Genomic DNA, 16,529 nt, shown 5'->3' on the forward strand with positions numbered 1-16,529 from the left:
TCCTGAGTCATATGGGGGCTCCTCTGCCTACAGCCCACCACCCCAGCATCTCTCCCCTCCCCAGCAGCTCAGTGGGCTTCCTGAGTCATATGGGGAGATACATTTTTTGTGAGGACATTTTCCTGCAGAACACTGCCTCATGGCCAATTTAGCACCATCGCTCATAAGCAATAAAAATAGATTTTCCTCTTTGGCTAACATGATTAAAGGTTACTTTCTCATGGATGTGTTGACTCCATGGATTTTTCTAGGCTCATAACCATTTATCTTTAATGTATCAAAACCACTGAAAGAGGGCATTAAAACCACTTTGACAGAGAAATTACATATGCCTTCCTGCAGCTACTAAACCACTAGCATTTTACCACAAGACTCAACCCTGAGCGCTGCAGGGAGACCTAGAATTAATGTTGGAATGAATGGGGGGAGGAGGGAAGAATCACTCGAGACCCAGGACATGTATTGAACATTTCTGCAGTTTCAGCATTAGCTAATTTACACTTATTCTCGGAAGAAGCTGCTTCCTTGTCAGGCAGCTGGAAGATATATTGTGCTCAATTTTCAGTCTCGTCAGTTCTTGCTCTGAGCGTGTGTATGTGCCTGGGCTGACAGAACTTGGAGTTCACATGCAAAGGGGATCTGCAGATCCTCACAATATGCACGTAATAAGGATTAGGAAACATGTTTTGTTGGTTGTGAAAGTTAATCAGGAAATCCTGACGGCTAATCGCTAAGCAAGCAAGAGGTAGTGGCATTTGGTTTTTGATTGAATACCAGACAATATCCAGTGTGCATGTTTTATTAGCATCACAAAACATGTGGATATTTCTGTTTTTAAATGGACATAAAACACGAAACAGGTTGCTTACTTTTCGGACTTTCATGGAAGGTCCTTCTGGGACTGTCCCCAGCTGCCAGGGAGTACAAGGGAAAGGACACAGACAAGGTGGTTCTGCATGGCTGTGAGGGCGTGTAAGTAATGAACGGTAATACAAGGGCAAATGTGGGAGCGACAAAGAGCAGAATCACAGCTGGGGTGAAGGGAGAAGGGGCATGGGGAGATTGGGGAGCATTTCATGGAAGTGGTGTTGGAGCTGGTCCCATTGTTGGCTGTCTCCAGCAGAGAACCTGGAGGCTGCAGGCGTGACTGTGACTGTGAGCACATCTGCAGGCACTGGAGGGTCAGGCAGGGAAGTGCAGTGGGAAGCGAGACTGGGGAGCCAGGAGCCAGGCCTCCCTGCCTGGGGCCAAAAAGCCAGACTATGGAGCCAGGGGAGCAACAGGAAGCTTGAGGAACGCTGGTGATTCCCAGCCTGTGCTTCTGGCCGGGCCCCCAGGCTGTCCTGGGGAAGTTGAGGACAGATCTCCCTCATCACCATCTTCTACTGAGTCACAAAGCCCTGTGCTCCCAAGGCTCATTGCTACCCAAATCCAGGGGAACCCCCTGCCCCAGTGCCTCCTCAATGACTGGTGGGCTCGTTGGAGCTATGTATAAATGCTGTGTGACCGGGCACCCACTGCACATGTGGCCCTACTAGCAGTCATGGTGGGGGCCAGGCCCAAAGACAATGAGCTCTTCTCTGGGGGGGAAACAGAGTGTTAAGAACTGTAACTTCGGCTTGGCGCCTGTGGCTCAAGTGGCTAGGACGCCAGCCACATACACCTAAGGTGGCGGGTGTGAGTCCCCAGCCTGGGCCCGCCAAGCAACAATGATGGCTGCAACCAAAAAATGGCCAGGCGCTGTGGCGGGCGCCTGTAGTCCCAGCTACTTGGGAGGCTGAGGCAGGAGACTCACTTGAGCCCAGGAGTTGGAGGTTGCTGTGAGCGTGATGCCATGGCACTCTACCCAGGAGGATAGCTTGAGGCTCTGTCTCAAAAAAAAAAGAACTGTAACTTCCCAGGCACTCTGGTTCTCCTCCACTGCCACCCCAGGAGATGCCCTAGTGATATGTCCTAAATGGCTTGGCAAAGATCTAACAATAGCTTCCTAGTTTATGTCTGGGACTTCCCTGCCCCCAATCAGGAAGCAGGTATGTAACTTCTGTGTGTGAATAAATAATCATAAAGGCAAACATTCATGGAGTGCAACCATGTGCCAGGCTCTGTGCTGCGTCTCTACCAAACGCATGAACTCACTTACTCCTCTTAGCTCCAGCCCAGGAAGGTAGCCGAGGAGACTCAGGCACAAGAGGTGAAGCAGCAGGTCCCCAGCACACACATCTGACGCAGGTTGCATCACCCCCACAGAGACTGTGGACCTCTGACTCATCTACAGGAAAACATTTGCTTTGAGCTGTACTTTGTGCTTTTCCTTTCAAAAAGTTCAAAATAATAAAGCGGTGCTCTCATGAAATACACCATTAAAGAGAGACAAGAATGTGACAGGTTGGTGTAGCGGAAAGAGACCGGATTCCAATCACGTTGGAGATGTGCAGAGATGTGCTGAGCGGCTTCCACTAAGTCACAGCACTTCTCAAGTGCCCTGTTCTATTGTCCCCCAATCCTAAGATTCTGTGCAAAGATGCTTACCCTTGTGTAGTGTTCCCTCCCTCTGGGACCAGACCCCCTCAGATTATCATCTCACAGGGTCTCCTCTGCTTTCCCCCCACAATTCAGCCAGAGAATCACCCAAGGATATTATTATTCCCATCTTGCAGAAAATTCTAATGATTGAAGAAAAATGAAAGCGGTTTAAGTGTAGTTTTTCAGATAAGAGAAAAGCCAGATCACCTCTTTACTTTGAGTTATCTAAGAATGCGAATTGCAGCTTTTACACAGAGAACATTTTTTTTGTGCCTTAAGTCAAAACCAAAGCCTGCACCGTCCAGCCCCCCGTCCCGTCCCCAGCTGAGAGCAGTCCTCTGTCTCCTTTTGGTGGCAGAACTGTGAACCTGAGTTTCTGTTGACTCTTCAAAAAGGTAAACAGAGCTTCCCTCCTTAGAGGAGGGAAGGTGTTTGCCCAAAATCATGCCATGAATAGCCAGCTTTATTTCTGGAATGCCTTCCTCACAGAGTTCTGATATTTACTAACTCAGTGGAAGAACTACTGACAACTCGAGAAATTGGATGATGAATATAAATACCACTGGCATTCATACTTTCCTCCAAACTGAAAGAAGTACAGTGAAATCTGAGTCCTGATACATCCCATTCACCCGGGTCCTTCCCTGGACCTACAGTAAAACCTGCAGAAACCAGTTTCATCTTGAGCTCTGTTTTTATCGCAAACACATGTGGAGCGAGGCAGTGTGCACAAACAGCCTCTGGGCCTCCCAGGGCCTTGCATTCACTGTTCAGATCCCTTCAGGAATTCACTGGTCACCAGGTTGCAAACAAACCTCCAATGAGATGGTGCGTGAGGAAGCCAGCCAGCCCCTCAGGGCTGGGGCCTGGTGGCAGGAGGGACCGGAGCAAAGCTGCTGCCGCCTGGAAAGCCAGGCACAGGGCAATGGGTTTGCTTTGCTCTTTTTAAATTGATTTGCTTTTTGCTTAATGTTTAGGATAATGGCTTTCTTATTTTCCCGCTCATCATTAAAAAAAATCAAGGAACACAGAAGGAAACAAAGAAGAAAACAAGAAAATCAATCTAATCCTACTTCTCAGAAATAACCACTGCTCACATGCCCCGCACCTCACCCCAGCATTCCCCTGTGAACACACCCACAGACGGAGGAAGGAAAGAGGGGTGGACACACCAGCGTAAGTTACAAAAAGGAAGCCGTGCTCTACACGGTGTTTCCAATAAAGGTACGAATGTTCACTTGACTTCAATGAAGGAAAATGAAACTAAACTCAAACTGAAGGAATATTTAAATTTCAGGCAGACTGTGCCTTCCCATGCAAGACCTTAGGTTTCTTAAAAAAAAAAAAAAAACTTTCTGGGTTTTGTAAGGATGGTTGGCCTTTCTATGAAAATAATAGAAAAATTATTAACTTGGTTTTCTCAGTAAGGACTAAAGTCAATCTCTTTCTCTACCTGCTGTCTTGTTCAGCCTAGCAGACTTACTAATAGCCCCTCCGCCCTGGTTCCCTTTTCACAAACCACTGAGGAGCCCAGCAGACAGAGGAAATGTAAATTCTTCTCTTTACATTTCATCAGCTCTGTCTTTCAGAATTTGTTCCGTTAGCCTCAGGGGTTCCCGAATGTCCTAGACAAATAACAAAACAACTGGTTAGGCATATGAGGCCTCTAGATCAGAAACACCTGGATAAAAGTCTGTCTTCAGCCCTGCCAGAGAACTCACAACACTGTGACTATGGCCGCAATTACCCGCACCCCCCACCTTAAATTCAGCTAACCTTGACCTTAACTTCGGGCATTTTTCTTTTCTTTCTTTGGGATGTCACCCCATCTTCTTGTTCTTTTCTCCCTATCCTCTAATCCTCTCTCTGTTTGCCCATTCTCTTCCCCTCTCTCACTTTCATTTTATTTATTTATTTATTTATTTTGAGACAGAGCCTCAAGCTATCCTCCTGGGTAGAGTGCTGTGGCACCACAGCTCACAGCAACCTCCAAGTCCCAGGCTCAAGCGAGTCTCCTGCCTCTGCCTCCCAAGTAGCTGGGACCACAGGCACCCACCACAATGCCCGGCTATTTTTTTTGTTTGGTTGTGGCCGTCATTGTTTTGGCGGGCCTGGCTGGATTCGAACCCGCCACCTTAGGTGTATGTGGCTGGCGCCTTAGCCACTTGAGCCACAAGCACTGAGCCCTCTCTCCTTTTAAAAGACAAAATAAACTTATACTTTTATATCCTAGGCTAGGGACATTCTTTTCTCATCCCACAGTGGAGCACCTACTGAGATTTCCACCCTATCAGATTTTGTTTTTCTTGTTTCTTTTTCTTTTCTTTCTGTTGCCTAGGCTGGATGGAGTGCAGTGAAACCATCATAGCTCACTGTGGCCTCAAACTCCTGGGCTTAAGTGAGCCTCCTGTGTTAGCCTCCTAAGTAGCTGCGATTATAGTCACACACCACCATGCCTGGCTTACTTTTCCATTTTTGGTAGAGATCTCACTATACTGCCCAGGCTGGTCTCAAACTCCTGGCATCAAGTGATCCTCCTGCCTGGGCCTCCCAAAGTGCTAGGATTATAGGCATGAGCCTCCACACCAGGTCTAAAAATTCTAAAACCATTATGAAAATGTCAAGACACAGTGGCTCACGCCTGTGATCCTAGCACTCTGGGAGGCTGAGGCAGGTGGATTGCCTGAGCTCACAAGTTCAAGAGCAACCTGAGCAATAGCGAGACCTCATCTCTAAAAAATAGCTGTGTACTGTGGAGGACACCTGTAGTCCCAGCTACTTGGGAGGCTGAGACAAGAAAATCCCTTGAGCCCAAGAGTTTGAGGTTGCTGTGAGCTATGATACTATGGCACTTTATCTAGGGTGACAAAATGAGAGTCTGTCTCAAAAATAAAAAAATGTTAAGAAATTAGAGTACTGGCTCAGCACCTACGGCTCAAGTGGCTAAGGCGCCAGCCACATACACCTAAGGTGGCGGGTTTGAATCCAGCCTGAACCCGCCAAACAACAATGACGGCTGCAACCAAAAAACAGCCAGGCGTTGTGGCGGGCGCCTGTGGTCCCAGCTACTTGGGAGGCTGAGGCAGGAGCCTCGCTTGAGCCCAGGAGTTGGAGGTTGCTGTGAGCTGTGAAGCTACGGCACTCTACCCAGGGGGACAGCTTGAGGCTCTGTCTCAAAAAAAACAAAAAAAAAGAAATTAGAGTACTTAACACTGGGTTTGAAGTTTAGGAAGCACCAATAAGAAAGGTGAACCCTCTCATACTTTCTCCCTCATCCTGATTTTATTGAGTTTATTATTCAGACTTGCTCATGGATTTGAAAATTTATAGTGTCTTTGATGATAAGTCTACATCTGAGCAATCTTCATTTGACATTGTTTTTGATTTCTTTGAGACAGAGTCTCACTTTGTCACCATCAGTAGTTTTGGGTTTTTTTGAGACAGAGTCTCACTTTGTCACCCTCATAGCTCACAGCAACTTCCAATTCTTGGGCTCAAGTGATCCTTTTATCTCAACTTCCCGAGTAGCTGGGACTATAGGCACCCACACACTGGTTACTTTTAGAGATGAGGTCTCGCTCTTGCTCAGGCTGGTCAGGGGAGCGTGAGCTCAGGCATCTACCTGCCTTGGCCTCCCAGAGTGCTGGGATTATAGGCGTGAGCCACTGTGCCTGGCCTCAGTTGTCATCTGCTAATGGAGCACAGCTGTTGAATAGAGTAAGGAAGATGATTTTGGCAAACCAAGAATGTCTTCCGAACAATATTTCTGCAAACAAAACCCAAATACAATTGATTGGCTTGTTTGTTCCTTCAGTAGAATGTTGGGGTTAAAAGGCACCCCAGATATCACCTGGGGAAACCTTCTCATTTTACTGATGGAAATGGCAATCCCAGCAGGCTAAGTGGCTGTGCAGAGGTGACAGTGCATGACATTACAATGTATGTCTATGTCACATTTTCTCCATCCACTGATCTCGAGTTGCTTCCACCTCTTGGCTATTGTGAATAAAGCTGTGATGAATATGTGTGTGTGCAAGTATCTCTGAGACCCTTTTGAATGGATACTCAGAAGTGAGACACCGGCTCACATGTACTCTTGTTTTTATGTTTTTGAGGTACCTTCTTCATATTGTCTTCCTTGATAGCTACAGCACTTTCCATTCCCACCAACACTACACCAAGGTTCCCACTTCTCCTTCTCACCAACCCTTGAAGTTTTCTGTTCTTTTGATAGTGTCCATTCTGATGGATATGAGGTGATATCCTCTGGTTTTGATTTATATTTTCCTAATGGTTAGAGATATTGAGTGTCTTCTCCTGAGTTCGTTGGCTATTTGTATACCTTCCATGGAGAAGTATCTCTTCAAGTCCTTTGCTCATTTCTTTTGTTGTTGTTGTTGAGTTGTGGAAGTTCCTTATGAATTTTAGCTATTAACCCCTTATCATACGCGATTTGAAATTATTCTCTCCCATTCTATAGGATGACTTTTTACTCTCTTGTTCCCTTTGACATGTAGAAGTTTTAAAATTTGATGTAGTTCCATTTGTCTATTTTTTGGGTTTGCCTATTTTTTATTTTGTTTTTTGCCTATTTGTCTATTTTTTGCTTTGGTATCATATCCAAGAAATCACTGCCTATTCCATTGTCCTGACATTTTTCTTGGGAAATTGATAGTTTTAGGTCTGTCTTACTTTTACATTTTTAAATTATTTTGACTTAATTTTCATACATAGTATAAGGTAAGGGTCCAACTTTGTTACTTGGTCCATGGATATTCAGTTCCCAAGACCATTTTTTTTTTTTTTTTTGAGATGGAGCCTCAAGCTGTCCCCCTGGGTAGAGTGCCATGGCATCACGCTCACAGCAACCTCCAATTCCTGGGCTCAAGCGAGTCTCCTGCCTCAGCCTCCCAAGTAGCTGGGACCACAGGCGCCCGCCACAACGCCTGGCCATTTTTTTGGTTGCAGCCATCATTGTTGTTTGGCGGGCCCGGACTGGGGATTCGAACCCGCCACCTTAGGTGTATGTGGCTGGCGCCTTAGCTGCTTGAGCCACAGGCGCCGAGCCCCCAAGACCATTTGTTAAAGAGACTGTCCTTTCCCCACTGAAGCCTTGGTATCTATGTTGAAAGGCATTTGGCCGTTTTTGCTATCGTTTATTTCTGGGCCCACTATTCTGCTCCAAGGGTCTGTACACACACATATCTATCTAGCATAGTATGTCCACGTTTATGCCAATACTGCACCATCTTAGTTACTGTGGTTTTTTGTAAGACAGATGTTCTCTTTCTGAACCTCCATTTTAGCCTCCTCTCTCCCCGGCAGTTCTACGCAGGCAGCAGTTTCCCCTGCAGTCAGTGTTAGGTGTGGTTAGGGCAGCTCCAGCAGAAAAGGACAGCCCTTTCTGAGCTAGTATTTCCTATTTCTACAGTGCCTTCCCACTCCTCTCAGCAGATGTTAAAAGCTGTGACGACAGCATGAGCCCAGTGCCAACCTGCATGCTCACCCTTCCATCCACGGACACATTTGGAAGGTCTGCTTTGGTCATGCTGCAGGCTGGAGCCTGGGGACGGGGCACTAAGGGAGGTCAGCAGCCTCATGTTCTTTGGATCTCACCAAGTTTCTTTGTTGTTGCTTTAATGGAGGCAAGACCTGGGCATGGCAAACACGCCCTGAGAGCCCTCTTCACCCCCCTCATGGAGACACATCCTGATGAAGTCATTCGGCCTCAGCTGTCTCATTCCACGGATGAATGCAAGTCCAGCAAATGCTGTCTTTACTGCACCCCGTGCCAACTACAGAGCATTCTATAAAAGGCAAGAGGAGGGGGAAGATGAAACCACTTGAAAGACTGTTAAAGCCTAGATCCACTTGCCAAAACTTTTAGGAACTTTCCAGCCCCACCCAGATAAGAAAGCTAATTGAACCCAAATTCTTTCAATTGCTTCTTCTCCTACTTTTCATAGAACTTATTTCTCAAATGTTCCTGGCGATGAGACTCTGAATGGAAGGAGGAGTGTCCAGCTCTCCCTAATGCACTTGCTCTCTGGACTGTCTCAGCCCTCAGGCATTTTCTCCTTTCTTCCTCTGCACATTCCCCCTGCCAGCTGGACCCAGGCTGGGCTCCTTCCCTCAGGTGAGGTCTGGGGCCATTTGGAGAGTGAGGGTAAGAAGACATCCAGTCTGCAACTCTTACTGGCTTTGGTTTTCCAAAATTTTAGGCTCTTTCAGCTTTTACCTGCCAGTGGAAAAGATGAAGGAAGGGGGATTCTCAGTATGAACCAGATATCTTGGAACGGGGGTGAAACTGCAGGTCTTCCTCCCCCCACATTGGAAAATGAGACACCTCTGCATTGGGAGAGGAGGAAACAGGTGCCTGTGGGTCCTGACCAGGGGTTCAGGTCTGTTTTCTTTTTAGCAGAGCATGGAGAAGTGGTAGGGCTCTTCCATGACCTCTCCTGGGGTCCTGGTTTGCCTGGGAGTGAAGGTTCCAGAGATGTTTAGGGGACTAGGACAATTGTTCACCTATTGCTAGAACACCTAGGGCAGTGGTTCTCAACCTTCCTAATGCGGCGACCCTTTAATACAGTTCCTTATGTTGTGGTGACCCCCAACCATAAATTTTCGTTGCTACTTCATAACTATAATTTTGCTACTGTTATGAATCATAATGTAAATATCTGTAAAATATGCAGGAGACCCCCAAAGGGGTTGCGACCTACAGGTTGAGAACCATTGCTCTTGGCAGACAGGACCATAAGTAGTTTTGTAAAATATTCCTGCTTCCCAAGCAGGGCCTGGGGAGCCATGTAGATGGGAAGATGGATGTCTCAAGGGCAAACTATGTCTACTAATGCCCAGGGACACCCGAAACTTATATAACCTCATGGGGGAGAGCACAAAAATAACAGTTTAAATTTTCTGCCAGTTCAGTGGAATGAGAGCTCAAAGTCGGAAACTAGGTTGAGACCTGGTATGGTACTTCTGAGTTCATGGCAGAGTCACAGCAGGTGGAATACATTCAAAGATGAGACTCATGTGGTTGGCCGCATTGAGACTCCAGCTGGTAGCAGAACACTAATCCCTGACTGCTGTATCAGGCTTGTAAGGAATGCATTCTCTCGCCTCCAATCATTCCCTCTCCAACACGCCTCCATGTCTAGGACAGAGGCAGCTGGAGATGGGCAGCTGAGGGACGTCCCCCACACTCCCTGCCTTGCTTAGGAGGGTGTGGGAGGGGGTGAGGGTGGCCTTCAAGGTGCGCAGCCAGAGCCCCCTGACAATAACTGTGCCAGAAGAACCAGATGAAGAGAAAGGATATGGAGAAACCAGCTCTCCATCACGAGGAAGAGGAGACTTGGGTGGGAGCTACTTAATGGTCTAAGTTCATTTTCCACACAGAGTAAACTTGGGAAATGTTGAAACTAATCTATACCTTTACAGTTCTCAAGCACCTGAGGTAAGTTGACAGCTTGGGCAGTGAACGTTCCCACCTCACTCCTGAGCCACCTCCCCACAGGCCAGGCCCAGCCTCAGTTACCAGCCCGTGCAGACACTGACCTGCCCTGGGCCAGCACAGGAAGGGCCACTGGCCAGCACCGCTCATCAGAGCACAGTGTTTTCACACGTCACCTGCTTCCTTACTTAGGAGGAAACTGGATTTTGCTGACTCCAAAGGTGGTTTTCATAGATTAAAGTTAAGAACAGGGCAGTCTCTGTCAGTATTTTCCCAGTGTACCTAGAACATGTCAGGGCAGGAAGGTTCGGAGAACACACGGGTTGCTCTGTGTCCCACAAGGAGTGGCACAGCAGTGACTCCTTGGATCAGATGATCTTCTATTTTTATTTATTTTTTTGAGACAGAGTCTCAAGCTGTCACCCTGGGTAGAGTGCTATGGTGTCACAGCTCACAGCAACCTCAGACTCTTGGGCTTAAGTGATTCTCTTGCCTCAGCATCCCAAGTAGCTGGGACTACAGGTGCCTGCCACAACACCCGGTTATTTTTGGTTTTTGGTTATAGTTGTCATTGTTGTTTGGCGGGCCCAGGCTGGACTCAAACCCACCAGCTCTGGTGTATGTGGCTGCTCCCTAGCCTCTTGAGCTACAGGTGCCAAGCCAATGATATTTTATTTTATTTTTTGAGACAGAGTCTCACTCTGTCACCCTGGGTAGAGTGCCCTGGCGTCACTGCTCACAGAAACTTCAAACTCTTGGGTTTGAGCAATCCTCTTGCCTTAGCCTTCCAAGTAGCTGGGCTACAGGTGCTTGTCACAATGCCTGGCTAGTTTTTCTATTTTTAGTACAAATAGACCCCTGCTCAGGCTGGTCTGGAAGTCCTGAGCTCAAGGGATCTACTGCCTCAGCCTCTCTGAGCGGGGAGGGGTGAGCCACTGTACCCAGCCCAGATGACCTTTTAAACCAACATTGTTGGAAACAGTCCCTACTGACCTTGCTAGTGACACAACTGCTCTTGCCTACTGACAAATGGGAGTGAAGAGACAAAGTGATCGCTAGATGCAGAACAGGACACAGAGGGTCAGAGGCCGGCCTTCTGAGAACTGACGTGCTTGGGGGGTGGGGGGCATGCTTTCTCAATCTTCAGGCCATTCTCTTTCTTTGGAACTGGAGTACTGGACTTTCCCTCACCACCACCCTTCATGTTCAGGGGGAATGAGCATTTCTCTGGCTTTCAAGGGCCAGAAGGGCAGCTCTCAGCAATTCAACACCCCCAGAAAGTGATTAGAGCAGGGGTTCTGGCTGGGGGTAGGTGGGGAAGAGAAAGGTGTATTTGGAGAAGTGCCCTGTGGATGCTAATCTAGCCCTAACCGAGCAGGTGTAATGAGTAACTTCATGAACACAGTGCCCTACGATATAATGAGGAGCTCACACACTACATGGGTTGATAATAATGAAAATAATTTCCGTGTATTCAGTACGTACCTCTACGTGTCAGGCACAAAACTAAGAGCTTTGCAAATATTTTCTATTACAATCCCGGGAGGCGGGTATTTCATACCGATTTATCTGGTACCTAGGCTTCCAGTATTTGGTGAGTGAATGAGTAAACTCATGAGTAAGCTCACCCCTCCCCTCCCAAGAAACTAACATTAGGGTTCAAGTACTTACAGCCAGACCCCACTCTCTAACGTTTATGTCTTAGTCAACCCTCTCATGGTAATTCTATGAGGGAGATGGTGCAAATGTTGCTGTATATATTCCATATCTATTTTTCGGTTTGGAAACAGAGGTGCAGAGAGATGAAGTAACCCATGCAAGGTCACCATAAATGGGGAGAAGCGATTCAAACTCAGATGGGTCTGCCTCAGAGTCTGCACTCTTCCCACTCTGTCGGACTGCTGGGAAAATGGACATATGGACCCAGATCCCAGAAGGGGGACAGTGTGGGAGGACAGGACTCCCTAAGATGTGGGCCACTGTCTCTGGGAAGCAGGGAAGGGCTTGGGAACATTAATACCTGTCAAAGGTGAGAGCCCAGTCTTCCTAGGACCTGAATATTCCTCAACCTTCTGCCCCTATGAGCACAGGCCTGTTTCCCATGTTGCCCAAAAGATGGGGGAGATCTACACATAGTCCTGCTCAAAAGGTAAGCTGGGGCGGCTCACATGGACAGTCTAGGTAAGGCGACATATCAGTCTCAGGATCCAGGTGAAGTTTGGAAGGGCAGAGGGTGAGAAGCAGGGGATCTTGTCACCCTGTAACTGTAATGCTGGTTGGGGCAATCAAGCCCTCTGGATCCTGGATTCTGAGGGAAGGTGTTCCACGATCTCTAAAGTTCTGGGGTGCTGAGTCCCTACCCAGTGGAAGGAGTGCCCTAGTGGATTGGTGAAGATCTGGGTTCAAATCCTGCCATGGGCGTCACATGGACTCCCCTTGCTTTGTGTTCCCACAGCAGGGACTGCCTTTAGCTAATGCTGCTTATTTGTCCCCAGGGTAGGAGGCTGAGTGACTTTCCTCATTCTCTTTTGGGGTCCACCTGTTACCAAGAACACCCCTTCTCAGCTCCATGGGAAGGTCTCCCTTGTTGGTGGGGCTAGTAGAGAGGGAGTTGGTGTTTCTGATTCAGGGGTAAAACTTTAACAAGCCTATTTGCCTACAACTGGTCGTGTAGCAGACTTTCCAATCAGATCATCTGGTGTTCAAAGGTGGTATTTTTAATCTTCATCTGCTTGACTCTCCTATCTCTCAACTGTCCGGAACTTGGGCAAGGAAAACAATGACTTATTTGGCTTCAGAAATCTCAGTAATCAGCTCTGTTACTTTCCTCCCGTCTAACCCAGGGCAGTTTATCACTTAACCTCTCTGAACCTAAGTATTATCATCTGTTTCTAAAAAAGATCATAGTGGCCGGGTGCGGTGGCTCATGCCTGTAATCCCAGCACTCTGGGAGGCTGAGGTGGGTAGATCCCCTGAGCTCAAGAGTTTGAAATCAATCTGAGCAAGAGGCAGACCCTGTCTCTACTGAAAATAGAAAAACAAGGAGCATGTTGTAGGAGTTGCCTGCCTAGTTGGGAGGCTGAAGCAAGAGGATCACTTGAGCCCAAGAGTTTGAGGTGACTGTGAGCTATGACACCGTAGCACTTTCTACCCAGGGTGACAGAGTGACAAAATAAATTAGTAAAAAAAAAAAGAAAACGGCTCTCACAGGGTGATTTGTGAGGATACAGGTAGTTAACCCATAGAAGGTAGCACAGTGCCTGGCATACAGTAAGTATCCAAGGAAGGGGAGGTGTTGTCTTTAGAAACTGTGCACTTTGGAGGGAGTCAAGGGAACTAATTGCTGAACACGCAGTTGCCTCACAGGAGAGTTTCCTGATCACCTGAGCACCCTTTTATAACTTTCCTCATTTTCCTATAGTGATGTGGTCATTCACTTGGCAAAAATTAATTTCCTCTCCCAGAAGACATAAGAATCTCCAGTGGGGAAGGACTCTAGAGTTCCATCTCCGACGGCAGCTGCTCAGGGAGCCTCACCCCAGAGGACTGAGAGGGTGCTGAGGCCTGCTTGGGGAAGAGGGCATGGGGCCTCGCCCTCCAGGCCCTGACCCTGCAGCATGCCCACGGCAGGTGGGAGCTGGGCTCCAGAGAGGCTGCTCCCAGGAACGCCACACAAAGCCATGGCCACCTGCCCAGCGGCTTCTGAACCACGCACCAGGAAACATGAGGACTCAGTTGGTTTTCTCCCAGACAGGCTGGGGCCTCTGACAAATAGGTGTCTCAATTCCTTTCTATCTAAAGCCAGGGCAGGAGCATTTGCCACAAAACAGCTGGGTGTGGGGATTACCAGAGTCTATAAATGAGCCTTAATGCAAACTATCATATGGACATGTGTGGGTTTCCTTCTAAGACATGCACACATGAGGGATCTTCTCCAGAGGTCTCACCATCAGCTGGCTGCCTGGAATAGCTCTAAACCAGCTGGCAGGATTCAGAACCACTGCTGTCACTGACAGGATGGCTGGCTGGCTACCTGTGATGGCCATGTCACCTACTGAAAGAACTGTTCCTTCTTAAGAACCTTGACATTTTCATAACTGAGTTAGAGAAATTGCAATATACCCATTGGTTTTTTTTTTTTTCTGAGTTGTACATGCTGCCCTGGGACAGGAATCACTGGAGATGTGCCAGCTGGCTTGGGCTGAACCAAAACCTGCCAGGGAAAAGTCGCCAAGTGCTCTTGCTATTGATGGGCTACAAGAAAGAGTATTATGGAAACAGAGTGAACTGAGAGGAAGAGGTATGTTTGAGATATTACAAAGTCAGGTCCGCCACAAAGCCTTAGAAGACAGAGACCAACATTTTGTTCACTGGCAAGACAAGTACTGGCAGGCAGGGCAGGCTGGGGAAGGGAGCGAGGTGGACAGGTTTTCTCTGTGCCGGACTCCATGAGATCATACAGGTCCTCCCCTGGTTCTTTACACATAAGGCAGGGCCCATGCCTATCGTCCTAGCACTCTGGCAGATGGAGAAGGCGGGTGATATACCTTGAGCTCAAGAGTTTGAGACCAGCCTGCGCAAGAGCGAGACCCTGTGTCTAAAAATAGGAAAACTAGCCAGGCATCATGGTGGGCACCTATAGTCCCCGCTACACGGGAGGCTGAGGCAAGAAGACTGCTTGAGCCCAAGAGTCTGAGATTGCTGTGAACTATGATGCTGCTGCCGTACTCCACTCAGGGCACAGAGTGGACTCTGTCTCAAAAAAAGTATGCATAGTGGTCCTGGGGACTTGGATTCAAATCCTAGGCCTGCCACTATGTACCTTTTCTAAGCTTCAGTTTCCTTATGTGTAAATTGGATATATTATCTCAAAGACTAACAAGTGATACAATGTACAAAAGTTACTCAGCACAGAATTGGCAACGCAGTTAAGTGCCAACAACCCACTATTATTGTTGCTGTTACTGTTATTAGCTGGTGATCTCCCATGGGTGCCTGATACTCAGGCCCACCTCCTCCAGTTAGCAAGTTCCTCTTTTCTAAACGTCTGCAGCCCTCATTCCCCTACTTAACCATGCACTTTCTGTACTGCTACATAAATGTCTCATGCTTATGCCTCATACTGCTTCATCCACACCCCAACTCCATCCCAAACCAGCTTCTCAACACGGTAAGGGCTGGGCTTATACCTTTTATCTCTTCTTTTTTTTTTTTTTTCTTTTTTACAAATGGAATCTTGCTTTGTCTTCTAGCTGGAGTCACAGTGGCACAAATGTAGCTCATTGTAGCCCTGAGCTCCTAAGCTCAAATGATCCTCCCACCTCAGACTCCAGAGTAGCTGGGACTACAGGTACACATCTTTTAAAATCTTTGTTTGGATGGCGCCTCTGGCTCAAAGGAGTAGGGCACCAGCCCCATATACTGGAGGTGGCGGGTTTAAACCAGCCCCAGCCAAAAACTGCAAAAACAAAAACAACTTTTTTTTCATTTGCTTACTTATTTATAGACAGAGTCCCATTTTGTTGTCCCAGGCCAAAGTGCCATGAAGTTAGCCTAGCTCACAGCAACCTCACACTCCTGGGCTCAGGTGATCCTCCTGCCTTAGCCTCTCAAGTAGCTGAGAGACCACAGTAGTAGGTGCCCACCATAGACACCTGGATAATTTTCTTATTTTTAATAGAGATGGGGTCTCGCTTTTACTCAGGCTGGTCTTGAACTCGAGTTCAAGCAATCCACTTGCCTGGGCCTCCTAGAATACTAGGATTATAGACATGAGCCACCTGATCTGGCCTTAAAATCTTTTTTAGAGACAGGATCTTGTTATGTTCCCCAGACTGGTCTTATTAAACCCCTGGCCTGAAGCAATCTTTCTGTCTCAGACTTCTGAGTAGCTGGTTTATGCTTTATTCTGACTGGGTGCCACGTTGGTCCCTCTGCCCATTATGCCCAGCTTGAAATGGTTTGCATACAGGATTAAAAAAAAGGTTGTTGGATAAATGCATGTGTGAGATGAACAGACAGTTTTTTCTGTAGTATTTATGACGTAGACCAGTGGTTCTAGTGCTAGTAGCAATGAAAATAATTTTATGGTTGGGGGTCACCACAACATAAGGAACTGTATTAAAGGGTTGTGGCATTAGGAAGGTTGAGAACCACTGATGTAGACAGACAAATAAATGAGAAGTGATCAGATGGGGGGTTTTATCCCCACTCTGCAAGTGAATGACTGTGCAGCCTTAGGCGGGATGTCTACAAAATGCAATATCTGCCACCTGCCTCCCTACCAGGACTTAGTGAAGATGGATTAGGCTTTTTAAAAAGCAATGGTGTAACACAACCAGCTCCTTGATGTTAAATAAAGAAGAGCATCTGGGTTTTGATGGTAACAAATGGATCTCATTCTCTTTTAGCATTTCCCAGCTTCTATTCAACAAGGAAAAAAATAGGCCTCTGCTCTTTTAAATCTGATTTCCAGAGACAGAGATGCCAAAACTTCCCCTAGTAACTCATTCCAATGCCAGGAAATTTCTCAAAAGGCTCATCTAAATTT

The 16,529-nt window shown here is 47.3% G+C and overlaps 1 protein-coding gene across 4 annotated transcripts in view; it reads right to left on the reverse strand.

Annotated features, from left to right (window-relative positions):
• SLC44A3 (solute carrier family 44 member 3) overlaps positions 1-16,529 on the reverse strand; it is a 75,025-nt gene that overhangs the window by 8,854 nt on the left and 49,642 nt on the right. The window contains exon 13 of one of the 4 annotated variants that reach the window (XM_023509833.1): positions 1,936-2,269. The exons of 2 other annotated variants lie outside the window; for them this stretch is intronic. In XM_023509833.1, the coding sequence (XP_023365601.1) occupies positions 2,060-2,269 (210 nt within the window). In that variant the 3' untranslated portion in view covers positions 1,936-2,059. Of the gene's footprint in view, positions 1-1,935; positions 2,270-3,326; positions 4,149-16,529 lie in introns of those variants that run through there. One more of the 4 variants, XM_023509834.1, reaches the window with a different exon arrangement.

The sequence above is a fragment of the Otolemur garnettii genome, unplaced genomic scaffold (genome assembly GCF_000181295.1).
Source record: "Otolemur garnettii isolate 467f Iridium unplaced genomic scaffold, OtoGar3 scaffold00010, whole genome shotgun sequence".
In the NCBI taxonomy this organism is placed as follows: domain Eukaryota; kingdom Metazoa; phylum Chordata; class Mammalia; order Primates; family Galagidae; genus Otolemur; species Otolemur garnettii.